The sequence below is a fragment of the Salvelinus alpinus genome, chromosome 3 (genome assembly GCF_045679555.1).
Source record: "Salvelinus alpinus chromosome 3, SLU_Salpinus.1, whole genome shotgun sequence".
Lineage (NCBI taxonomy): Eukaryota > Metazoa > Chordata > Actinopteri > Salmoniformes > Salmonidae > Salvelinus > Salvelinus alpinus.
The window spans coordinates 29,403,479-29,429,954 of record NC_092088.1 but is presented as its reverse complement, the minus strand read 5'-3'; the positions used below and the strand labels follow the sequence as shown (position 1 = coordinate 29,429,954).

The following is a 26,476-nucleotide window of genomic DNA, read 5'->3' as shown; positions in this document are numbered from 1 at the left end:
GATGAGTTCCGATTTTTTGTGACCCCCCCCCACCCCATCACTTGTCTAAACCATTAGAATATCAAATTGTACACTCCTGGATAGTCTACAGAACAAGAGAACCTTTATCATTTCATGTCTTAATACTAATATGGTGTACTTTTTGATAGACATTGACATTGACATTGATTTTTGATAGACATGTTCACATGTTGTGAAGGGAAAAAATTATAGTCTTCAGTGCATTTCAACAAAACTGACATTGAGATGGACTATCTATTTATAACACATCTTTGAATCTCTTCATCTGGTAGAATTTGCTAGAAAAAAAAACGTTTTACTGTTTCCCTGAACAATAAGTAACAGTGTTTATGACAACTACAGCTACTGTTTCGTCTACTTTGTACGGCATTTGAACCCTACGCATGTGACGGACCTTTAAAAATAGAGTTAATTATTGCCCATAAATGCAGTCAGAGCACATCCTATGACCTTGAAACTCATGAAAGATGAGTCCTTGATCATATAGCTGGCTTTAGATAACCAAATCATGTCATCATGTAATACTTTTCAGAGGAAATACATATTCATACATATTGATAATCAATCAGCTACTCCGTTTAAAAAAACAATCATTTGATGACTTCTTTAACCTGTTGAGCTCTAAAGCAGATATATTTTTACATTCAGATAAATCTAAATGTGTGCAGTTTTTAGTCAATCTAACGATTCATACGGTTTGTCTATATAAATAACAACCAAGAAATGTTTCAAAACATATTTGGATCCCCCCTAAAATGCTAAACTTAACATGTCTACACGATTGCACATTATATCTCATGACATTCTTTGCTGAAGGAAGCTGTGGTATAATAGAATAAGGTCAGCCCACCTATGGTTAGGCCTGTGGTAAAAACACATATTTTTATGTTTTGGGGTTTGGGCTGCACGTTGCATTCTGGAAAGCATATTGAACACCTAACTGTTCAACAAAGAGGACACTTTTCAAATCATGTAGAAAGACAACGATTCAATAAATTCAATAAAATATAAAATATTGCATAATCTCTGTTCCATAAATGCAATACGTGTACTATAACAATTTGTTAAAGTAAATTAAAACAAACAGTAATAGACAAAATCCTTTTTTCAAATCATACATACCGTGAGTAAGCTGAATTCCTTGAGAGAGCAGTAAGAGAGACAGAACATTTAGACCTAAGAGGTCCATCTTCAAGCACCCTCTCCCTTTAGTCAATACTCTCCTTTTTTTGGTTTGGGTATAAAGTAGTATGATGAACAAAATGTATCCCTACTCAATCTTAACTATCACCTCTCTTCCCTCTAAGCCCAGTGTAAACCAGAGTGTCTTTTGGATGAAGTTTTCTAAACCCAAATGACATAGGGTCCAATTTGAAGTACACAGCTTTTTATGACTCTCTTTTACATGAAATTCATCTAAGATTAACTTGTACTGGAGGAGATGTTGTCCACATCAGCAAGAAAACATCCCCAGTCATTGTTGTGCAACAGGAAGACAGGAATTGTTATTTTCATCCTGGTTTTGTAAGATCAGATCCCACCAATCAAGACCCATTTTTAACTGTACAGTCGTGGCCAAAAGTTTTGAGAATGACACAAATATTAATTTTCACAAAGTCTGCTGCCTCAGTGTCTTTAGATATTTTTGTCAGATGTTACTATGGAATACTGAAGTATAATAACAAGCATTTCATAAGTGTCAAAGGCTTTTATTGACAATTATATGAAGTTGATGCAAAGAGTCAATATTTGCAGTGTTGACCCTTCTTTCTCAAGACCTCTGCAATCCGCCCTGGCATGCTGTCAATTAACTTCTGGGCCACATCCTGACTGATGGCAGCCCATTCTTGCATAAGCAATGCTTGGAGTTTGTCAGAATTTGTGTTTTTTGTTTTTGTCCACCCGCCTCTTGAGGATTGACCACAAGTTCTCAATGGGATTGAGGTCTGGAGAGTTTCCTGGCCATGGACCCAAAATATTGATGTTTTGTTCCCTGAGCCACTTAGTTATCACTTTTGCCTTATGCCAAGGTGCTCCATCATGCTGGAAAAGGCATTGTTCGTTACCAAACTGTTCCAGGATGGTTGGGAGAAGTTGCTCTCGGAGGATGTGTTGATACCATTCTTTATTCATGGCTGTGTTCTTAGGCAAAATTGTGAGTGAGCCCACTCCAATCCCTGTACCTTTTGCAGAATATCAGTCTGTCCCTGATGTTTTTCCTGGAGAGAAGTGGCTTCTTTGCTGCCCTTCTTGACACCAGGCCATCCTCCAAAAGTCTTCGCCTCACTGTGCGTGCAGATGCACTCACACCTGCCTGCTGCCATTCCTGAGCAAGCTCTGTACTGGTGGTGCCCCGATCCCGCAGCTGAATCAACTTTAGGAGACGTCCTGGCGCTTGCTGGACTTTCTTGGGCGCCCTGAAGCCTTCTTCACAACAATTGAACCGCTCTCCTTGAAGTTCTTGATGATCCGATAAATGGTTGATTTAGGTGCAATCTTACTGGCAGCAATATCCTTGCCTGTGAAGCCCTTTTTGTGCAAAGCAATGATGACGGCACGTGTTTCCTTGCAGGTAACCATGGTTGACAGAGGAAGAACAATGATTCCAAGCACCACCCTCCATTTGAAGCTTCCAGTCTGTTATTCGAACTCAATCAGCATGACAGAGTGATCTCCAGCCTTGTCCTCGTCAACACTCACACCTGTGTTAACGAGAGAATCACTGACATGATGTCAGCTGGTCCTTTTGTGGCAGGGCTGAAATGTAGTGGAAATGGTTTTTGGGGATTCAGTTTATTTGCATGGCAAAGAGGGACTTTACAAAGACACAATGGAAAAACAAGAATTTGGGGATACGAATAGATATAAAATCTGACACGTCAAAAGGTAGAGGGAGGGAGAAATCTGGAAACCTTTACAAACTCCCCTGCTGACCTCAAACCTAGCCTGGGTTATGTACCCACAGGCTATTTTTTACAGAAATACTAATAATTCCACCTAAACACATTTCTAAGATGGAAGCATGTACCTTTACACTTTACAGACATTATTCAGAAGTGTTATTAAATATCCTAGATGCCATTGCGCCCTTGCACCTGACCCCCCCCCCCCCCCCCCCTCCCCAGTAACTGCTCCACGGGGGCCCAGTGTGGCAGCCCCAAACCCCAAAGTGGGTGTGCCTTTCGGAGGGGTTGGGATAAAGCGAAAGCCCAATTTTGGGTGGACCTTGTGTACAATTGTTGAATAAAGTGATCTTATTCTTAAAATACAGATCTGCTTCCTGACAGCACACGTTACATATTTGCAAAAGGATACACTCTCACTATTAAAATTCAATTTTTATGTACAGAAACACACAAACTCTGTCTGTCTGAATTAATAACCAAACGCAGTTGTACAATCAAAATGGATTTATGTTCCTTTTCTTTATTCCAACATCGAGAAGCCAGTCTCATTTACAAAATGTATTGTGTAAAAGTCATCATACTGAACTGTGTGTATCATTGAACAATTTTACACACATTCTGTTTATTTATATTTGACTATATTTATATTACATATACAATATGTATTAAGATGGCACATTAAGGATAAAAGGCATTATTTGCTATTTCTAAACCCTGATCTAGATGTACAAGAGATCAAATAGATAATGGCGAACCACACCAATAAATTCCCTTAACATCAATTTAACTGGGTTCGTCCATATTCAAATAAATTAACAAGAAACATTTAAAATGACAGACCCATGCAATCATAATGTAATGATGATTTAGCACGCGAAACTTGGGCCTTTCATGTTATAACATCTTGCATTGTTGCATTGATGTTAATGTAAGATTTGCATGAGTCGCAGATTAGGCCGTCATGTATCACACATGAATACAGTATTGGATTGATATTAGAAAATACATTAATTACAGTTATACAATATAATCAGGACATGAGAATGGATTAACTGATACTTAAAAACATAAGAAAAACTGAGCGACAATACATTAGTTGCCTTTTGGCTACATCAATTTCAGGAGCTTGGATACACCGCCCACTCTTGGACAGAATGGACACTGCAACTCAACTATCATCTATTGTACAAAAAAAAAGATTGATACACAGTGCATAAAAGTTGAGTAGAACATAGGGAAGAATCACAAGTAGGACTATTTAAAAAACATTGTTATTGCTTTCTGATTTCTAAGCATTTGTGTTGTGAAGAAAATGGTTTCCTTAGTTGACTGTTCCAGTGGGTCTTCAGTTTCTTCTTCCATTGTCGTGTGTAAAGTAAGGGTTGTCCTAGCCTCGGCTCTGGTAGGGGTTGTTGCCCTGACCTCCGCTCTGATAGGGGTTGTTGCCCTGACCTCCGCTCTGGTAGGGGTTGTTGCCCTGACCTCCGCTCTGGTAGGGGTTGTTGCCCTGACCTCCGCTCTGGTAGGGGTTGTTTCCCTGACCTCCGCTCTGGTAGGGGTTGTTGCCCTGACCTCCGCTCTGGTAGGGGTTGTTGCCTTGACCTCCGCTCTGGTAGGGGTTGTTGCCCTGACCTCCGCTCTGGTAGGGGTTCCTGTTGTTGAAGCTCCTTGTGTCATCAGGGTTCTGGTAGCCGCCAATCTAAAACACAAATCAACATCTGTATCTGACAGTCTCAGTCCTGGGGGTCTTGGTCTTTACCCAGCGGGAAAGATTTGGCACCAGACATTTTAATGATGTCATTTTCTGGTTGTAACTAGTGTTCTGGTTGAGGAGACATCATATTACAACCAATACAAATTTTCATAAAAATACACCTTTTTTTGTATACTTTAATGCAAAGTTAATGTTGAATGCAAGTGCTTGAAATGTTCTTCAATAATTGTTTTTCGTGGGGATAAATTGGCCCAGTTCTTTGTACTATTTGGTACTTTATATGTACTTCACATCTTAAGATACCTCACTCTGAATATACTTTTTGTTCATATTTTTTATGAGTTAATATAATTCATGGATACACAGAATACAAAACACATTTTAAACATTTCCTCAAATTATTGGTAAGAAAATCCTCTGTTGATCAAATAAAATTATTCCGTTTTACATTAAATAATTCTGTCACTTATCTTATAGTAAGTGGCAGCATAAGGGCATTAAGGTACTACTTCAAGACATGATATACGTTGCCAAGAGGTGGCATTTTTGTAGTTGGGAATATAATGGTTACACTCATCACCAACTTGTATCAAATGATAACTGACATTTCAATATTTGACAATTTAGCAATAACCTTGCATGAGCATTTCCCTCCCAGAATTCCACACACTGACTTTGTGCCACTGATCATATAGATAAATCAGCGGACATGTTGACCATAGACTTGCCTAAAACTGGCTGAGCATTTCGGTTTAGAGAGGTGGCGACTTCGCTAGTCTCATTAGTAGATTTTCTAACACGTTTACCCCCAGAACTTAATCGAGCATCTGGTGCAATTACGCAAGATGTTCGTTCTGAATGTCCGAGATTAGACATAAAGTCATATTTTGGTAGTTATCTGGCCAGATGAACTCTTGTGTCTTCCCCACCCTCCTTTCTCACTCATTCTTCCTCTCTCCCTTCCCGAGGTTCTTACCCCTCCTTTGTCTCCCCTGGTCACCAGTGCCTGTCTGCTACCGCTCTCCGTCATCTCCAGGTTGCTGCCACGGTCCAAGCTGTTGTTGTTGGGCATGGCCCGGGGGATCTTGGGTACACCCACAAAACCTGAACTGACATTGGTCACCCCCCCATTGGTTAAAGCCGATGCCCTGAAGTCCTTGGCGTTATAGGGGCTGGTGTAGGTAGGAACCTCAGCGTTCTTCGAGGACTTCTTGGAGGAGCTCTTCTTGGACGTCCTATAGAAGACGACAATACACATCAGATTGAACAACTACATTTTATACTCCATTAGGGTCAATCGTGGAATCGTAACAAGATTAAAGATGAAGGTATATATTTAATTGTATTTGATGTGATTCAAATATTACGGTGTAAATGTTGTCCTCTGTGTGTGTGTTGACTTACTTGCGTGCAACTACTGGCAGCATGATTAGTGTGATGAGTAGCAGTGCACCAAGAACAGTGCCGACAATCACCAGCATCAACTTCCATGCTGCAGAGAGACAGAGAGCGAGAGAGAGAGAGAGAGCAAGAGAGAGGGGGGAGAGAGAGAGAGAGAGAGAGAGAGAGAGAGAGAGAGAGAGAGAGAGAGATGTTAAAAAACCTGCAAACACCAGTATACTCAATACCACTATTACAGGAAACACCACATGAAAGGAGAGAATAACACCTATTGCGAAGGCCAGAGGCAGCCTAGTGTCAAATCCTTGGAAGGGAGAATCATACCATAATATGGTATGTTATACTTACATTCATTGCAGTTTAAACCCGAATAACCAAATGAACAACTGAAAGAAAAAAAAGTTTTAAAAGAATCTTTGCACAGACCAATAATGCAAGTTAACCATTGCAATGTATCCAAACTCCCAGTTGAAAGACATTGTTTACGTGAAAATAGATATGACTGAATAAATGAATTGATGGAAAATGACTAAATTGATTAAATGTTTTAAGTACTTACTCATTACACACACCGTCCTCTGCTTTCTTGCCACTTTCACAAGCTGCAGACAGAGAGGGTAAAGTAAGTCTATCACACACACACACACACACACACACACACACACACACACACACACACACACACACACACACACACACACACACCACCAAGCCCCAATCTCTTTTTACCCTCTCTTACATAAACCCCCAGAGTCTATTGTAAGAGGAACAATCGGTACCACTCACCTTTGCATGTTCTGATAGAGTATTCCGATTTCACGTAATTGTTCTGACAACTACATTTAGGTATACCACTCTCAGAAGTACAAGTAGTTGACGTGTCATCACAAGGTTTCCGATACGAATCACACAGATTGGTTTCTGTATAGACAGTGCCACAGGGAGAGGATTACATACAGTAAGAAAGTACCTCCATTCAGCATTGTGGTCCGGGCAAATAGTGTTCAATTCCATCAATTTCCTGATATGACGCAATTGTCCCCCCCCCCCCCCCCATCATGTCTTCATTACCCCCCGGAGGCCTGAATGCATCGCATCCAAAAGACATGACTAAGCATTCCAAACATTACAGTGACATAGTAATGTGGATAGTGTTCAGAATTCATTGACTAGTTAACAATATAGTTGCCTAGTCTACTGAATGCTCCAGATGTCTATCAATGGGAGTTACAGTGACAAACCTTTGTCTACTGTTCAACTCCTCTTTTACATAGTTTCCTAGAACACTAATCCTCAATCCTGCTCCTGGGGAGCTGCAGTACTGCAAGTTTTTATTGTAGCTCAGCAGTGAAACACTGGATTCAGCTAGTGAAGGGGTTGAAGATCAGATTAAAAGTTGAATCATGGAACAAAATACAGGTACAGCTCTCCAGCAACAGGATTTAGGAGGATCACTACTCTAGTGTGAAGTTACATCATACTACCAATATCATATGACAGCATCATGATTGTGATTGATTGCATACTTAGTTCTCTGCAGTGGTGTAAAAGACTTAAGTAAAAGTACTTTATTAAAGTACTACTTAAGTCATTTTTGGGGGTATCTGTACTTTACTTTACTATTTATATTTTTGGCAACTTTTACTTTTACTCCACTACATTCCTAAAGAAAATAATGTACTTTCTACTACATACATTTTCCCTGACACCCAAAAGTACTCATTACATTTTGACAGGAAAATGGTCAAATTCACACACTTATCAAGAGAACATCCCTTGTCATCCCTACAGCCTCTGATCTGGTGGACTCACTAAACACAAATGCTTCGTTTGTAAATTATGTTTGAGTGTTGGTGTGTGCCCCTGGCTATCCGTAAATAAAATAAAAACAAGAAAATTATGCTGTCTGGTTTGCTTAATATAAAGAAGTTGAAATTATTTATACTTTTACTTTTGATACTTAAGTACATTTGAGCAATTCCATTTACTGTTGATACTTAAGTATATTTATAACCAAACACTGTTAGACTTTTAATCAAGAAGTATTTTACTCAGTGACTCACTTTTACGTCAGTCATTTTCTATTAAGTTATCTTTACTTTTACTCAAGTATGACAATTGAGTACTTTTCCACCACTGGTTCTCTGTCTTCCCCTTGACATTCATTGTAGCTCTGCTCACAAGATTGCCTCCTAGCTTATGTTAAACCACAGTCATTATAAATCAAGGGAATAGTGTGTTACTATTACTATAGGTGACATACCTTTGTATGCTGCATTTCCAAGTAGGTTATTTAAACAACGGGCAAGCGGTTTGTCACAGGCTTTAATAGCACCCTGTATCTTTTCCTTGATGATGTCTTCTGTGATGTTGGAGTAGAGTGCAAAATTGTTCTCCATGGCCACGTTGACGCCATCTGACTTAAGTGACCAGAAGGTACGAGCCGGACCCGTAGCCATTTTGCTAGGAGGCAAATTAGTGTCAGTGTTTTTAGAATTATGATCATCATGGAACTATCACATACTCATGAAAGTAGTGATAGCAACAGCATCAATCTTCTGTCAATAGTTGTCGTGGGCGTGTGATATCTTCCAAATCAAAATGATACATTATCATGATGGCTATAATAATCTGGACTGACACAATAAATTAGGTTCAAAAAATGAAATTAGACATTAACTTCAAGGATGAAGGTAGTTTGTTAGAATCAAACCAACAACAAACAAATTGTAGTGTAGCCTATAGCGTGAGTGGTATTGCAAAATTATAGTTTATTGGTAAAAACAGGGACCACAGTAACTACATTAACACTGACCTGAAATTCAGCACTGTGGAATCAATGTAGCCATGTTGACTCCGTAAAACATCCCTCATCTGTATTTTGGACAGACAAATGCTAATTAGTTCACAATATACATTTACTGGACAGTTCATCATTATTAGCCTAGTACAGCTAAATAAAGGAGACTGTTGTTTGCTACCAACATTGTCGTAGATGGGGTATGGTTCGATCATGGTGAATCTAATAATTTGAATTAAAATAATCATTTGTGAATTGCGAACAGCAAAAGGAAAAAGATAAGATGTAGCCTACTGAAAAGTTGCAAGATAACAGCAAACATGCTCTCAGGCTTCCAGTAAATATCAAGCTTTCTTTTGGATTACATAGCGGTAAAACATGATTTGAGCATTACATTGATGGGACATTCCATCACTCAATAGATGCTAGTCAGCCTGCAAAGTAGACATGGGCTTATGGTGGATGATGTCACTACTGACATGATACTTCTACGGTAAGATACATTTGACTGAAATGGTACATTTCCTGAAGAAATGTGTGTGCTTGCTTCAGCTGTCTAAAACTATTTTTTGTTTGTGTTTATAGTTGTGAGAGAAGTTTTAAATGTAGAAATCAAGCTGAATAGCGGCTAAGGCATTTCAATATAGTGAGAATAGCTCTGATTACTTTGTAATGCATGCACACTAACAACCAAAAATAGCTATGCCTCAGAAAACTATACTGTGGCCCAGACTTGCTAGGGACATGCTTCCAATGGTAATAACCACTTCCTACACCAATGTAGTTAATTAGGTGGGTAACCCGACCAGAACCCTAACACTAGTCCCTGTGACTGCCATTCCAAAACCTGATCCATTATACCAAGATGGTAAAAACCCTAGGTGCTGTAATGGTCGTCGTTATCGTATTTTTACATGGGGTTCCATCTTTATTAGCATATTTCGAGGCCATTACAGTAGCTGATACTGACTGAAGGATACCCACTCACACATTAAATTGTATCCCATCATGTTAATTAGAAAATGTTTAAAATAGACGGCATTTCTTTATCAATGTCATCTCATATGTGAGATTAAGTAAGTAAATGAGAATGTTCATATTACTACAGTAGATGTTCACTGATTGAACGGGACAACATGGATGCTCCTTGGAAGATCAAGTTAACCCATATTTTCTCCTCGGAATTACTGCACTAACTGTTCTGAAAATACCTGCTTGGAAAAATTCTACAGCTTCTACGACCTGGGTTGACTGGGACAGTTTCCAAGGACTTAGGAATACGTGTAATGCAGCGGTTACCCAGCTCACACGTTGTCAGAATGTCACAAACACCTTGGTAATGACCTATGTAACATTGCAGAAAAGTTGTGATTTTGAACTACAGCCAGACATACATACAGTGTAAAAAGTATAATTTCTATTTTACCATATTAATTAAAATGTCAGTTGTGTTTTTGAAACTTTCTGATTGTGGTTTGGTCATGTCTTCGTTGAAGGCCATACCAGGCAGGGTCAGAGATCCTGGGAAGACCTTGGCTGAAAATCAGAATCAACACATGACAAATAAGAATTACAAGCACTTATTGAAAATGGTGGGGGTGTAGCATTGTGTTAAAAAGCCCACAGAGGAGATGGTACATGAGATCCAATATACATGTATAGATGCTACAGCTAATATCTTATATCTTTAACCGAGTTTGACTCCTCTAGCCACTGTCATCTAGGTTGCTCTCATTTATGTATTCATACATTTATAAATATATCAATTTAGTGGCCAAAACCGAAGCCTATCCGATTGCTTCACGTGGAAGCTAAATACAAATCTAGTACCAGTTTATCCACACTTAACCATACTCAGGACAAAACACTCTCAACTGGTCTCAACTGAAGTTAAATCAGAATAGTTTCTAAAGTTCCTAACTTTTCATTGCAGGTGATGAAGCTCTCCTCCCTATCAATCAGAGCTATTTAGGCCTATATTGCTCTGTCTTCCATGGTATTGTAGCACCCACTAGTGGTGGCAGACAGGAGATACCCACCTTCCTCACATTGCCCTCTAGCCTCAGAGTATTTTTGGCCAGTCAGACAGAGACAGGTGAAGTGGGAGTCATAGCCTGGCTGACAGCTGCTGCCACCTTTGCATGGGTTTGGGACACAGGGATCTTAAAATCAAAGAGAAACACAGTTCTTCAGAACACACGTAGCACTTTGTGATGCATTTATTAATACAAAATAATCTGTGTAGAATCGATGGTACAGAGCAAGTCTTGGGAAGACTTTCTGTCCACTAAACAGCAAAATTCCCCTACACCTGGAGTGTACAACTGGTTTGACTTGATGCATTTCAACGAGGTACAGATGTCTAGCAGGGAAACCAAGGGTGAGTTCAGTTCTATACATTTTTCATTTTCCTATTTTAGTTGTAGTTAAAATATGATAACAAAAAGTGTAGTTAATATAGTTAATTTTATAAGTGGTTTATATACAGTCGTGGCCAAAGGTTTTGAGAATGACACAAATATTAATTTTCACAAAGTCTGCTGCATCAGTGTCTTTAGATATTTCTGTCAGATGTTACTATGGAATACTGAAGTATAATTACAAGCATTTCATAAGTGTCAAAGGCTTTTATTGACAATTACATGAAGTTGATGCAAAGAGTCAATATTTGCAGTGTTGACCCTTCTTTCTCAAGACCTCTGCAATCCGCCCTTACATGCTGACAATTAACTTCTGGGCCACATCCTGACTGATGGCAGCCCATTCTTGCATAATCAATACTTGCAGTTTGTCAGAATTTGTGGGTTTTGTTTGTCCACCCGCCTCTTGAGGACTGACCACAAATTCTCAATGGGATTAAGGTCTGGGAAGTTTCCTGACCATGGACACAAAATATCGATGTTTTCTTCCTCGAGCCACTTAGTTATCACTTTTGCCTTATGGCAAGGTGCTCCATCATGCTGGAAAAGGCATTGTTCGTCACCAAACGGTTCCTGAATGGTTGGGAGAAGTTGCTCTTGGAGGATATGTTCGTACCATTCTTTATTCATGGCTGTGTTCTCAGGCAGAATTGTGAGTGAGCCCACTCCCTTGGCTGAGAAGCAACCCCGCACATGAATGGTCTCAGGATGCTTTACTGTTGGCATGACACAGGACTGATGGTAGCGCTCACCTTGTCTTCTCCAGACAAGCTTTTTTTCCGGATGCCTCAAACAATCGGAAAGGGGATTCATCAGAGAAAATGACTTTATCCCAGTCCTCAGCAGTCCAATCCCTGTTCCTTTTGCAGAATAGCAGTCTGTCCCTGATGTTTTTCCTGGAGAGAAGGGGCTTCTTTGCTGCCCTTCTTGACACCAGGCCATCCTCCAAAAGTCTTCACCTCACTGTGCGTGCAGATGCACTCACACCTGCCTGCTGCCATTCTTGAGCAAGCTCTGTACTGGTGGTGCCCCGATCGCGCAGCTGAATCAACTTTAGGAGACGGTCCTGGCGCTTGCTGTACTTTCTTGGGCACCCTGAAGCCTTCTTCACAACAATTGAACCGCTCTCCTTAAAGTTCTTGATGATCCGATAAATGGTTGATTTAGGTGCAATCTTACTGGCAGCAATATCCTTGCCTGTGAAGCCCTTTTTGTGCAAAGCAATGATGACGGCACGTGTTTCCTTGCAGGTAACCATATTTGACAGAGGAAGAACAATGATTCCAAGCACCACCCTCCTTTTGAAGCTTCCAATCTGTTATTCGAACTCAATCAGCATGACAGAGTGATCTCCAGCCTTGTCCTCGTCAACACTCTCACCTGTGTTAACGAGAGAATCACTGACATGATGTCAGCTGGTCCTTTTGTGGCAGGGCTGAAATGCAGTGGAAATGGTTTTGGGGGATTCAGTTCATTTGCATGGCAAAGAGAGACTTTGCAATTAATTGCAATTCATCTGATCACTCTTCATAACATTCTGGAGTATATGCAAATTGCCATCATACAAACTGAGGCAGCAGACTTTGTGAAAATTCATATTTGTGTCATTCTCCAAAATTTTGGCCACGACTGTATAAGCTGTCACCATGTTACTTTTGTCTTTTTACATGTTGCAAAAATAAAGGTTTGTGCAAATAAATGTTTGGTTACATTTGCAACAGTACGTACTAATTAAGTTTTCTTAAGTGCTCTTGAAATTACCAGCAGCATATCACCCTGCTTCCAAATCATTGCTGGTTTGCCTTTGAACCTAAGCAGTATCAGTCCTGGTCGGTCCCTGGATGGGAGACCAGATGCTGCTGGAAGTGGTGTTGGAAGGCCAGTAGGGGGCACTCTTCAATCTGGTCAAAGGAGATCCTAATTCCCCAGGGCAGTGAAGTTATCATTGCCCTGCGTAGTGTGCCTTTATTCGGATGGAATGTTAAAATGGGTGTCCTGACTCATCGTAAGAGTAAAGATGATAACCCCGGTGTCCTGGCTAAATTCCCAATCTGGCCCTCATACCATCATGGCCACCTAATCATCCCCAGCATCCAATTGTCTCATTCATCCCCTCTCCTCCCCCCTGTAACTATTCCTCAGGTCGGTTGATGTAAAAAATGATATGTTCTCAATCAACTTACCTGGTAAAATAAGGGTAAATAAAAAAATGTAAATGTTGCACACAGTTATTCAACTTTCATTGAGGTCTGTTAGCTTCTGGTGCTCGGGGTGTCCTCAGGGTGACCACGCACTACTATTCAAATGTGACCCAAATAGCAATAGTCATGGAGCAGCTCACCGTACACAATTGCCATGTTAGCCACAATAATAACTTTCCTCCACTGGTTGATCAAAACAGCACCATTACCAAATACTTAAAATGTTTACTGCCTTTCCTTCATCCTAAACACAGCCCTTGTGTGTGCACTTCCCAGCCAATCAGTGGCATCAATTAATCAAAGCAGAAGGGAAAACCAACACGACTGCCGAACTCGAGGGCTGAGTTATGAGTTACTGATTTAAATATGGAACAGCAAGAGGATCTGCCCCTCCCAACCTTCAAGCTATTCTCAAACCCTAAACCCCAACCCGAGCACGCCGTTCTGCCAATTTCAGTGAGTCAGAAGTTTACATACACTAAGTTGACTGTGCCTTTAAACAGCTTGGAAAATTCCAGAAAATGATGTCATGGCTTTAGAAGCTTCTGATAGGCTGATTGACATAATTTGAGTCAATTGGAGGTGTACCTGTGGATGTATTTCAAGGCCTACCTTCAAACTCAGTGCCCCTTTGCTTGATATCATGGGAAAATCAAAAGAAATCAGCCAAGTCCTATGAAAAAAAATTGTAGACCTCCACAAGTCTGGTTCATCCTTGGGAGCAATTTCCGAACGCCTGAAGGTACCACATTCATCTGTACAAACAATAGTACGCAGGTTTAAACACCATGGGACCACGCAGCCGTCATACCGCTCAGAAAGGAGACGCGTTCTGTCTCCTACAGATGAACATACTTTGGTGCGAAAAGTGCAAATCAATCCCAGAACAACATCAAAGGACCTTGTGAAGATGCTGGAGGAAACAGGTACAAAAATATCTATATCCACAATAAAACGAGTCCTTATCGACATAACCTGAAAGGCCGATCAGAAAGGAAGACCCAAGTTTGCAAATGCACAAGAAAACAAAGATCGTACTTTTTGGAGAAATGTCCTCTGGTCTGATGAAACAAAAATAGAACAATTTGGTCATAATGACCACCGTTATGTTTGAAGGAAAAAGGGGGAGACCTGCAAGCCGAAGAACACCATCCCAACCGTGAAGCACAGGAGTGGCAGCATCATGTTGTGGGGGTGCTTTTCTGCAGGAGGAACTGGTGCACTTCACAAAATAGATGGCATCATGAGGTAGGAAAATTATGTCGGTATATTGAAGCAACATCTGAAGACGTCAGTCAGGAAGTTAAAGCTTGGTCGCAAATGGGTCTTCCAAATGGACAATGACCCCAAGCATACCTCCAAAGTTGTGGCAAAACGGCTTAAGGACAACAAAGTCAAGGTATTGGAGTGGCCATCACAAAGCCCTGACCTCAATCCTATAGAAAATTTGTGGGCAGAACTGAAAAAGCATGTGCGAGCAAGGAGGCCTACAAACCTGACTCAGTAACACCAGCTCTGACAGGAGGAATGGGCCAAAATTGTTACCAAATACTAGTTGAGTGTATGTAAACTTCTGACCCACTGGGAATGTGATGAAATAAATAAAAGCTGAAATAAATCATTCTCTCAACTATTATTCTGACATTTCACATTCTTAAAATAAAGTGGTGATTCTAACTGACCTAAGATAGGGAATTTTTACTAGGATTAAATGTCAGGAATTGTGAAAAACTGAGTTTAAATGTATTTGGCTAAGGTGTATGTAAACTTCCGACTTCAACTGTATCTTAAGATGAATGCACTAACTGTAAGTCGCTCTGGACAAGAGCGTCTGCTAAATGACTCAAATTAAAAATATATATATATACACACAAGTGGCACTTACTCAAATTAGTTTGAATTACTGCAGCTTTCAATTAGCCTATATTGCACGCGACACACAATTGTGCTGGTTATATATTTAAGCAATAAGGCAAGAGGGGGTGTGGTATATTGGCCAATATACCACAGCTAAGGACTGTTTTAATGCTCAACGTGAAGGGGAGTGTCTGGATACAGCCCTTAGCCGTGGTATACTGGCCATATACCACAAACCCCTTATTGCTATTCTAAACTGGTTAGCAAAATAAATAGAACAGTAAACAAGTATCTTTGCGTCATACCCGTGGTATATTGTCTGATATACTCATGGCTGAAATGCTGTTTAAGCCAATCAGCATCCAGGACCCAAACTACCGGGTTTATCATTTTAAATTCCACTGCAAGTACTGTGATATGGCATTTTTTGCAAGCAAATTTTTAGCACAGATTCTGTTACTTGAAACATTACTATTTACTCTAAAATAGGAGTTGTATTGATATATTTTGTAACTATTTACTTGCATTAATTTATTACAATTTATAAAAACGCTAATAAACAAGCCATTATAAATGCTTAAAAATAGTTTGTAAATTATTATGTATACGTCCTTGCAATGCAGTGCTTATGAATGCTTAATAAATATGTATAAATGTTTACAAATAACAAAATAATGTATTTTGTAGTTGAATACTGTAGTTGAATACTTGTTATAGAGAGTGTATTAATGCTTAAAAAAGTAAAAAGTTTTTTACATTTTAGTCATTTAGCAGCTGCTCTTATCCAGAGTGATTTACAGGAGCAATTAGTGTTAAGTGCCTTGATCAAGGGCACAGAACAATTTTTTATCTAGTCGGCTTGGAAGTTCGAACCAGCAACCTTTCGGTTACTGGCCCAATGCTCTTAACCTTTAGGCTACCTGCCACCACACCAGGTGTCAATTATTCATCTGTGAATCCTGAAAATTATGTACAAAATGTAATTACCTTTTTCAATTCTTACTCTGAAAATTATGTACATAAATAATGCATGTTTTGAAATATTTTTTATTCTGTATTCTTCCTTCTTTTATTAGGTTAGTATTGTGGAGTAACTACAATGTTATTGACCCATCCTCAGTTTTCTTCTATCACAGCGGTTAAACTCTGTTTTAAAAAGTCACCATTGGCCTCATGGTGAAATCTCTTAGCGGTTTCCTTCCTCTCCGGCAACTGAGTTATTGTTATTAGCAGGTAGACTAGTGGTTAGAGCGTTGGACCAGTAACCGAAAGGTTGCTAGATTGAATCCCCGAGCTGACAAGTTAAAAATCTGTCATTCTGCCCCTGAACAAGGCAGTTAAACCACTGTTCCTAGGCCGTCATTGTAAATAAGAATTTGTTCTTAACTGAATTGCCTAGTTAAATAAAGGTTAAATGAAATAAAATACCAATATGTGCTCATCTTTGCGAGGCATTGGAAAACCTCCCATGCTTTGTGGTTGAATCTGTTTGAAATTCACTGTTCAACTGAGGGACCTTACAGGAAATTGTATGTGTGGGGTACAGAGATGAGGTAGTCCTTCAAAATTCATGTTAAACACTATTATTGCACACAGAGTCTTATTATATGACTTGTTAACCACATTTTTACTCCTGAATTTATTTAGGCTTGCCATAACAAAGGGGATGAATACTTTCTGACTCAAGACATTTCAGCTTTCAAATTTTCAAATTGGGCCTGCTGTTTGACACCCCTGGTCATGGAAAAACAAGAAGGTTAGCTGGATGACTAATGAGCCTACCTGATTTTGATGGTGTTGTAGTGGCCTCCGGTTTTGGTGTTGGTGCCGCAGTAGACGGAGGAGCTGCAGTAGACGGAGGAGCTGCAGTAGACGGAGGAGCTGCAGTAGACGGGGGAGCTGCAGTAGACGGGGGAGCCGCAGTAGACGGAGGAGCCGCAGTAGACGGAGGAGCTGCAGTAGACGGGGGAGCCGCAGTAGACGGGGGAGCCTCTGTAGACGGGGGAGCCGCAGTAGACGGAGGAGCTGCAGTAGACGGGGGAGCCGCAGTAGACGGGGGAGCCGCAGTAGACGGAGGAGCTGCAGTAGACGGAGGAGCTGCAGTAGACGGGGGAGCCGCAGTAGACGGGGGAGCCGCAGTAGACGGGGGAGCCTCTGTTGACTGGGAAGCCTCTGTAGACGGGGGAGCCGCAGTAGACGGAGGAGCCGCAGTAGACGGGGGAGCCCCAGTAGACGGGGGAGCCCCAGTAGACGGGGGAGCCGCAGTAGACGGAGGAGCTGCAGTAGACGGGGGAGCCGCAGTAGCTGGGGGTTCAGAATTGGGATTAGCGTCTGAAGGGTATAGATTTAAAAAAAGATTAAAGTGCAATTGCACCACTTTTCAAAACCTGCAATTATTTTTTTGCCAGTGGATGGCATTTCACCAATCCATTTCAGTGTCACAGCAAATCTCATATTGTTAGAAAATCAATGTTTTTACTTTTGATGTCATTGAGTAAAACATTTTAACTTCATATTTTTAACTACAAAACGTAGAAATGTGCCGTTTTCACATACGTAGACACTGGTATTGGTATTGTACTGGAGATAATGAATATGAGTTTGAAAAGTGGTGGAATTGCCCTTTGAGATAATTACTGTAGCAAAAACTACTTTCAGTGGCTGACTGGAAAGGTCTGTGTCCCATAAAAAAAGTTGACAGTAGTTTTTACTGCAGCTAATGTATAACAATCTGTTACAAAAACGTTTTCATTCTAAGAAATTCTATATAATGAAATTGGACAGGAAATATTGTCAATGGTCAGGTACTGTGACGGGTAGAGAAGAACAGTTCATTCTTGATTTACAGTCACACAATGGAAACAAGGCTGTACTGCCACAGCCAGACTCTCTTCCTCCCCTCTCTAATCAGTCCAGCTGGGAAGACTCCCACAACCTACTGGCATGGGCCCTGGAAAAACATTGAGTCTTCCTATCCTCTATGTTCCACCCTAGCCCAATACGGTTTCTCCTCCTTCTCCCTGAGGTGACGGTATCCATTCATTCACTCCCCCTCAAGGATTTCAAAGAATTGGACTGGTGTAAGAAATATGGTAGACACTTGAACAAGTGCACACTTCAGGTAGAAGGGGTGTGGGAAGAACCCTTATCCCATGTCCCTTAGGTATTTCTGTAGAGCTAAAGGCTTAGACAGGTGTAACTCGGTCGAAAAGGTGAAAGTACAATATTGCTTATACCTATCCAATCCTTTCAGATCTACATGAAGTGCCTAAGGGTAGGGCCTAGGGGTCAATTCGGAATTCAGAAAAGTTCTCCACCCTCCCCACCATCTTTCCCTCCACCAACCCTGAAACTCATAATATAGCACGTCAATAACAGGGTTTCCAAACACAGGATGTGTCCACTTCAGCAGACTGCGTCACCTTGATCATAAGACCATCGGGATGATAAACATTGCGTTATGTTTACGTTTCAGGTGCAATCCAGGGCACGTAACAGCAAGCTGTGAACAAATAAAAGTGCAGCATTGGGCATGTACAGTTAACACGACAAACTAAGTCCATATACAGTATAGGCTAGGTCCCTATGCGACTTAAGCCATTGCCACTTAATGCTACGATAAAATCTATAATATGCCATTCATTTGGATAATTGTAGTCGGCAGGATAAGACAGATCCAAGTCCACCAAGATAGATAGACACTGATTAAACGGTCATATTTCATAACTGAAGCAGACACCAACCCCTACACACAGACAATGCAGACACAAACACCCACATCCTTTCATTCACTGTCCACCGTGATGCTCTTGCAGAAGAGCAGCAGCAAAGAATAGGGTCTTTATTTGGAGTCTTGTGGGTTCAGCCCTTGACTGTATACAGCTCAACCCTGTCTCAAGAGAACTACAGGGGCCCCTGAAAGAGAACAAAGCTATCCAGCCAGCAACACTTGAGGCACCTGGCTAAAGTTTCACTCTACATTGTATATGCCTACTCTGTCAGAGAAAACATATTTACAGGTATCACTCAGAGAAAAAGCAGGTAATGTAATAAAATACGCAAGAGTCCACTGTCCAAGGCCATAACTACTAGGCGTAGACAATGCCATTATTTGTACTGTAGGTAGGTAACCTGCTCTGTACTTTGTGTTGTGTGACTAAATAGATTTATCGCTTGGTTACCAGTGTTCACTGGGGGGCGAGCAGCCAGGAAAGGGACTGAATTTCACTGTCTCTTCCTCTTTCGTGTCACAGTAAAATTATATAATGATTCACGTCCACCCATAAAACACACAAGACAATTCGGGACATGAATTTGCCCTACAATGAAACTACTTTGTAATGGTTAGGGAAGTAAATTGCAAAATATTCATGGCACTTGCACTTAAATACTTCTGATAAGTTCCTATACTGCTTTAACCAACTCCTTTTAATGACCAGTGGCGACCCGTCATTCAGTGCAGGTTTGTCTGTTTTGCATGTTATTTTGGCATTAATACGTGTCACATATCAGTTTGCAAACAATGGAGAGAAAAACCCAACATATTTGAGTTAATAAAGCCGCATACAAACAGTCCCTTTTTTGAGTGGTTTGGAAGGTATCAGTGGCTGATGAACTGCAAACATTGCAAAGCAATCACTAGCTTGCTATTCATTGGAGTGGATGCGTGGTCCAAGTCTGTGTTTAAAGGTCTCTTTTCCAAGCTTAAAAGGATAAACATTCAACATTGGAAAATGCTGTCATGATTTCTGTCGCGTTCAAAACAACTGGAAAATCGGAACTGGGAAATCTCAGACAACTGGGAACTCTAGAAAAAAAACAAGCTTAGACTGGGAAAATACATTTTGATACTGTCATCCAAATCGGAATTCCAAGTCGGGAACTTGGGCCTCTTTCTAAAGCTCCAACCTGAAGATCACTAACATCATGATTCAACCTCATTTTTTTCCCGGAGTTCCCAGTTGTCTTGAAAGCGCCATAAATCCATATAATGACTTTGATGACAAAGCCTGATGACAAAACTCGCCTCACCACCTTCCTGTTCAAGTGAGCAGAGCACAACAACAGGGTGAGTCCAACACGGTCTTGTATGCTGCTGCATAAATGATGTAATATGCCAGGGAGATATGTATACTGTAGCTAAGAAAGTAATACTAAGTTTACAATGCATTCGGGAAAGTATTCAGACCTTTTTTCCTCAATCTACACACAATACCCTATAATGACAAAGAAAAGTGTATTTTCTGCAAATGTAAACTCAGAAAAATAAATAAGCGTCCTCTCACTGTCAACTGTGTTCATTTTCAGCAAACTTAAGATGTGTAAATATTTCTATGAACATAACAAGATTCAACAACTGAGACATAAACTGAACAAGTTCCACAGACATGGAATAATGTGTCCCTGAACAAAGTCAAAATCAAAAGTAACAGTCAGTATCTGGTGTGGCCACCAGCTGCATTAAGTACTGCAGTACATCTCCTCCTCGTGGACTGCACCAGATTTGCCAGTTCTTGCTGTGACACACTGCCCTAGACCATGACGGACCCTCCACCTCCAAATCGATCCCGCTCCAGAGTACAGGCCTCGGTATAACGCTCATTACTTCGACGATAAACGCGAATCCGACCATCACCCCTGGTGAGACAAAACCGCAACTCGTCAGTGAAGAGCACTTTTTGCCAGTCCTGTCTGGTCCAGCGACGGTGGATTTGTGCCCATAGGCGATGTTGTTGACGGTGATGTCTGGTGAGGACCTGCCTTACAACAGGCCTACAAACCCTCAGTCCAGTCTATCTCAGCCTATTGCGGACAGTCTGAGCACTGATGGAGGGAGCACTAGGCGGTCCCGTTCTGGGAGCATGTGTGGCCGCTGAGCCGTTGTTGCCCCTAGACATTTCCACTTAACAATAACAGCACTTACAGTTGACCGGGCAGCTCTAGCATGGCAGAAATTTGATGAACTGAGTTGTTGGAAATGTGGCATCCTATGACGGTGCCAAGTTGAAAGGCAGAGTGCTTGTCAGTATGGGCCATTCTGCTGCCGATTACATTTACATTTAAGTCATTTAGCAGACGCTCTTATCCAGAGCGACTTACAAATTGGTGCATTCACCTTATGATATCCAGTGGAACAACCACTTTACAATAGTGCATCTAACTCTTTTAAGGGGGGGGGGGGGGGTTAGAAGGATTACTTTATCCTATCCTAGGTATTCCTTAAAGAGGTGGGGTTTCAGGTGTCTCCGGAAGGTGGTGATTGACTCCGCTGACCTGGCGTCGTGAGGGAGTTTGTTCCACCATTGGGGTGCCAGAGCAGCGAACAGTTTTGACTGGGCTGAGCGGGAACTGTACTTCCTCAGAGGTAGGGAGGCGAGCAGGCCAGAGGTGGATGAACGCAGTGCTCTTGTTTGGGTGTAGGGCCTGATCAGAGCCTGAAGGTACGGAGGTGCCGTTCCCCTCACAGCTCCGTAGGCAAGCACCATGGTCTTGTAGCGGATGCGAGCTTCAACTGGAAGCCAGTGGAGAGAGCGGAGGAGCGGGGTGACGTGAGAGAACTTGGGAAAGTTGAACACCAGACGGGCTGCGGCGTTCCGATGTTTGTCTATGGAGATTGCATGGCTGTGTGCTCAATTTTATACACCTGTCAGCAACGGGTGTAGCTGAAATAGTTTGAAGGGGTATCTACAGTGGCAAGAAAAAGTATTTTAACCCTTTGGAAATACCTGGATTTCTGCATAAATTGGTCATAAAAGTTGATCTGATCTTCATCTAGGTCACAACAATAGACAAACACTGTTTGCTTTTCATGTCTTTTCATGTCTTTATTGAACACACCGTGTAAACGATCGGATCAAAGATCGGATCAAATTTGATGACCAATTTATGCAGAAATCCAGGTAATTCCAAAGGGTTCACATACTTTTTCTTGCTACTGTGCATACTTTTGGCCATGTAGTGTACGTTAGAGAAAGACCCCACTGAACGATTCAGAAGATCAATAATCATATGTCTTGGTAAGGAAGTGACATTTCATCACCAAAGCACGTTTTCACCCACTCTGGGTAGAGTGGGTGGACATGCTACAATACTATTCCATAGAGCCTGATCCGGATAGGAGGGACGGCCCACCAACACAATGGTTGGGGAAACACACAAACGTTGAGAACTCTTGAGTTGATCCACAAAAATCAAGATAAAAAAGTTTAAGTTAGTGATTGTAAGACCCATGAGAAAGTAACTGACTGACCTTTATCACCACCTCTCAGATGGATAGAATATTAACTAAAAGGGAATCTTTTGCCAAGTTTGAATCCCTCTACGTGACGTGTTGTTTTTTCTCATATTATGTCAATTATTCTAGTTTGATTGAATTCAATGCAAGGAACTTATTGTACTCAAAATTACATCTAGGTCAGAGGCCTACATTATCCAGACATTCTATCACTACAGACGTACAATTGACCATCTTGTTGAGACATTTCTTTAACAGCCTTTTTATCAAGTCATGACTTGCAACCGAGAGCACTTAAAACGTTATTAATTGACAGGGACGATAAGACAGTGTGTGTGTGTGTGTGTGTGTGTGTGTGTGTGTGTGTGTGTGTGTGTGTGTGTGTGTGTGTGTGTGTGTGTGTGTGTGTGTGTGTGTGTGTGTGTGTGTGTGTGTGTGTGTGTGTGTGTGTGGACATACCTGAAAACACAATCCCACTGATTTCTGAAAGACCCCCATTAAAACCTCACATCTGACCTCCAAGCAACCCACCCCACACTCTCCTCTCCTACCCACACACACCTTCACATGCACAGTCGTACTTGCACATTCCCACTGAAAGTGTATGAAGAAGACCAACACAGTGGGGTCCCATTTCAACTTTCTGAGTCCCTGTCTCATAATCAAAACGTTTGTCCATGTCAATAATTTTCTATCAGGGCACTAATGGCAACACACATCAGTGTCAATGAGTAGTTGTTATACAACACACATCTGTGTCATTGAGTAGCTATAAAAGCAATGCATATGAATCAACTCCACTATCTAAGGTCAACTGATCATCAAAACGACGAGGAAAATATACGCCTATCAGCATGACAAGAACATAATGTTCGAGAAGCCTAGGTATTTATGAGTTCGTGGACTTTGCCTTTTCGTTTCTCTAGAAAGAAGCCATCACAAAAAAGGCCAAGGTACAATATATTGTTGACTACAGTGATCATGACGAACAAGTGGGGGTTCACTGAGTAGGCCTAAATGTCTCAGGTCATATTTGTCTCATCACAACAAGAGCCTTAATTGAGGATAGTCCTCCATAGTAGTCTTAAATTGACTAATTCCAGACTGAATTAGATCATTAGAGTCTGAATCAAGCAATATGATTCCTCACTGTGCTAAGTCAATGGAGTTGGAATTATGCCAGGACATTGGATTCCCTGAAACACTGGACTCTTCACTTGTGCCGAGTCATTTGAGTCCTCACTGAGCAAAAACGAGGGTATTTTCTGTGCTGAGTCATTTGAGTCTCAATCAAGCCAAGTCATTTGATATGAGCGAGAAACTCGTGGGTCTTAACTGTGCAGTGTCATTTGAGTTTTAGCCGAACAAGAAGATGGAGGGCCTAGTCATCGCTCTCCTGGGTTACTGTGGTAACATCTCCCGCTTACTCAGGGGGATTAGGGGCGCATTCCTGAAATAGTCATTATCCCATCAAGCAGTGCAGGTTGCAGTCCTAAACTACAAAAAAAACAGAGATGGGCAATCAGTGGGCCACAGCTGTATCATCTCCTCTCAGAACAGAACATCCCAGTTTGACATTTACGGGTTGGATGAAGATTTCAATGACCAACTCGATGCAATTTCTTGATATGATCAACTGGGGGTTCAAAACTGGCTTTTCTTATAGATGCGAAGAAGAACCAACTTAAATTTGCATTCCCTTATGTTATCATTCCTAACAATTAAACTTTCCAGAGCCACAGTAATTCAAGCAATGACATTAAAAACATTGTTTCAGGTGGCATGCCACCATAGAAAGTGAGTAACCACTTCATATACAGTAGTAAATACTGTAGACCAGGATCAAAGTGTGAAGGCAAACAATTTGAAAGGTTCAAATATGACACAACGGCATTTCAGCGATTGGAAAGAAATCTAATGGTGACGTGGTTGAGCTAGCACCATCTCTTAAGCCTGGCATGCTAGCAGATCCCAGATCAGCCAAACTCTGTAAGGACCAGACTCAAATATAGGAACTAAACAGCCTGACTGACATGGAATCTGTGTGGCATCTGCAACAGTTGCAAACACTGAGAATTAGCCAAAATATCTATTCAAAAGCTTAGGGCCACCCAAATGACTCTTCGGGAGCAAAGGCAGACTGGTCCTTTACAAAATGAATACTGTATATGCATGGATTTGATGACAACTATTTGTTTCCTTCCTTGGTAAGGATTAAATCTACAGCAGTAGCAAAACAATTATGAATGTCTTTATAATAAAAATGTTGCAATCGCCAATACATTTCAGCTTAGCTCACCAGACTCCCAACCCATTTGTATGGCAGTGTACCATCTGAGGGAAATTAAATTACAGTAGAAAATTCCTGGGGGAAATCCTTCAAGTAGCACTCCTTAATCTCCCATACTGGTCCACAAGACAACGCTTGGGGGGGAAATGCTTTTAGACATGTATCAATCCAAGCCAATTATGGATAAGAGGTGACTATAGAGATGCTCTCTGGCACACGGAACTCTTCCCCAAATTGATGGTGTGAAAAATAGATAGTTAATGTTTGCTGTAGTCTACTGCTTGTCTTCAATTGCAGAGATACAGAATTACATATTACCTTTGAACAATATAAACATGCACAGAAGGGTATGAAAAAAACTAAAATGTTGACAAATGAGCAAATGCAGATGTTTCAACAATGACAATTATAGGCCTACTAATGTCTTTGAATTTGTGTGAGTAAATTAGTATTGGAAGTTAGAAGTGACCATTGAACAGGAGATTGAGTGCTCACTCTTCAGAGGCAACTTGAAAGCATTACAGCCTTTTACCAACGATAGCCTGCTTTCCTTAACTTCAGTCTTACTCCTGATTTATGAGAATGGAAGGATAACTCAGTGCATTAGTCTTATGATTTAATTGTAACTTTTACAGAATATTTTATATATATTTTTTAATGTGTTTAAACTCAAGCTCATAACCCATAGCCCCTTTCCGTTTCTTTAAAACTAGAATCCTTAGTTCCTACATCCATTTTTCGACTTATACATTTATGTTTGTGAACTTTGTAAACGTAAACAAACACTGTATAGCCTCAAAACATGGTTAAACTCAAATGTTGATATCATGGATGGTCAGTCCTTTCATCCATAGCTCAGTCTATACATTTGATTGTTCTCCAGGCCCATCTCTCAGTTTTTTAGCAAAACAGAGGCAGGGAGTCGCTTTGTTATTGTTTCGATTAAGGATTCTAGCTTTAAGACTAACTAAACTGGTTTGAAATGCGTTGTTCGACAAGACATTCAATAGACTATATAATGACAACCTGTTGTCCAAAATGGGAAAGGAACCGTTAAACTTACTTGTTATCTGTCCGAAAACGGCCACTGCAAGGCATAAGAAGAGAATAAGTCTAACGACGAACATCTTGCTCAGCTCATGAAATCAAATTAATATAAAAGGAAAAACTTTCTTCAGGCCAAAAAAACGGAGACAGGCGATCAATACGAGTTCTAGGTGCGTCGCCAGGTGGTCTTCCTCGTTGTGTGAATACTAATGTCTCAGGTGTCTTTGACCACTCATCGCGAGGGCGTCACTTATTTTATGAGTATGTTAATGCACTATGATCACTTAATAACCTCGTCATTCTTAGTACATTTTTTTTATTTTATAGAAGGACACAATCAAACCGCTCGCCTACTTTCGTGTTTAGGGTAATTGTCATACTAGGAATAAATTCCGCGCCGCCAAAAACAGCTGATCTGTTACTTAATAAAACATATACATTTATTTATAAGGCTCTGGGTTTTGCCATGAAAAGTAGTGGGAAAGACTAAATGGCGTATTTTGGACATATAATCAAAGTGAGTCAATCTATTTCGCAATATGACTAGAGTCAAAACTAGGCTACATACAATAGGCTGTCTGGACA

General features: G+C 40.8%; 1 protein-coding gene across 1 annotated transcript; it reads right to left on the bottom strand.

Moving 5' to 3' along the window:
- Window positions 1-3,416: 3,416 nt before the first annotated feature.
- muc13b (mucin 13b, cell surface associated) lies at window positions 3,417-26,077 on the bottom strand. Its single transcript, XM_071392469.1, has 12 exons — window positions 25,908-26,077; window positions 17,103-17,624; window positions 10,882-11,004; window positions 10,269-10,378; window positions 8,858-8,916; window positions 8,306-8,505; window positions 6,829-6,963; window positions 6,602-6,644; window positions 6,391-6,428; window positions 6,046-6,133; window positions 5,618-5,876; window positions 3,417-4,626 (listed from the first exon to the last, which is right to left on the bottom strand). The coding sequence occupies exons 1-12, from the start codon at window positions 25,969-25,971 to the stop codon at window positions 4,315-4,317; spliced, it is 1,953 nt and encodes a 650-aa protein (XP_071248570.1). The 5' UTR covers window positions 25,972-26,077; the 3' UTR covers window positions 3,417-4,314.
- Between the last annotated feature and the right edge of the window lie 399 nt (window positions 26,078-26,476).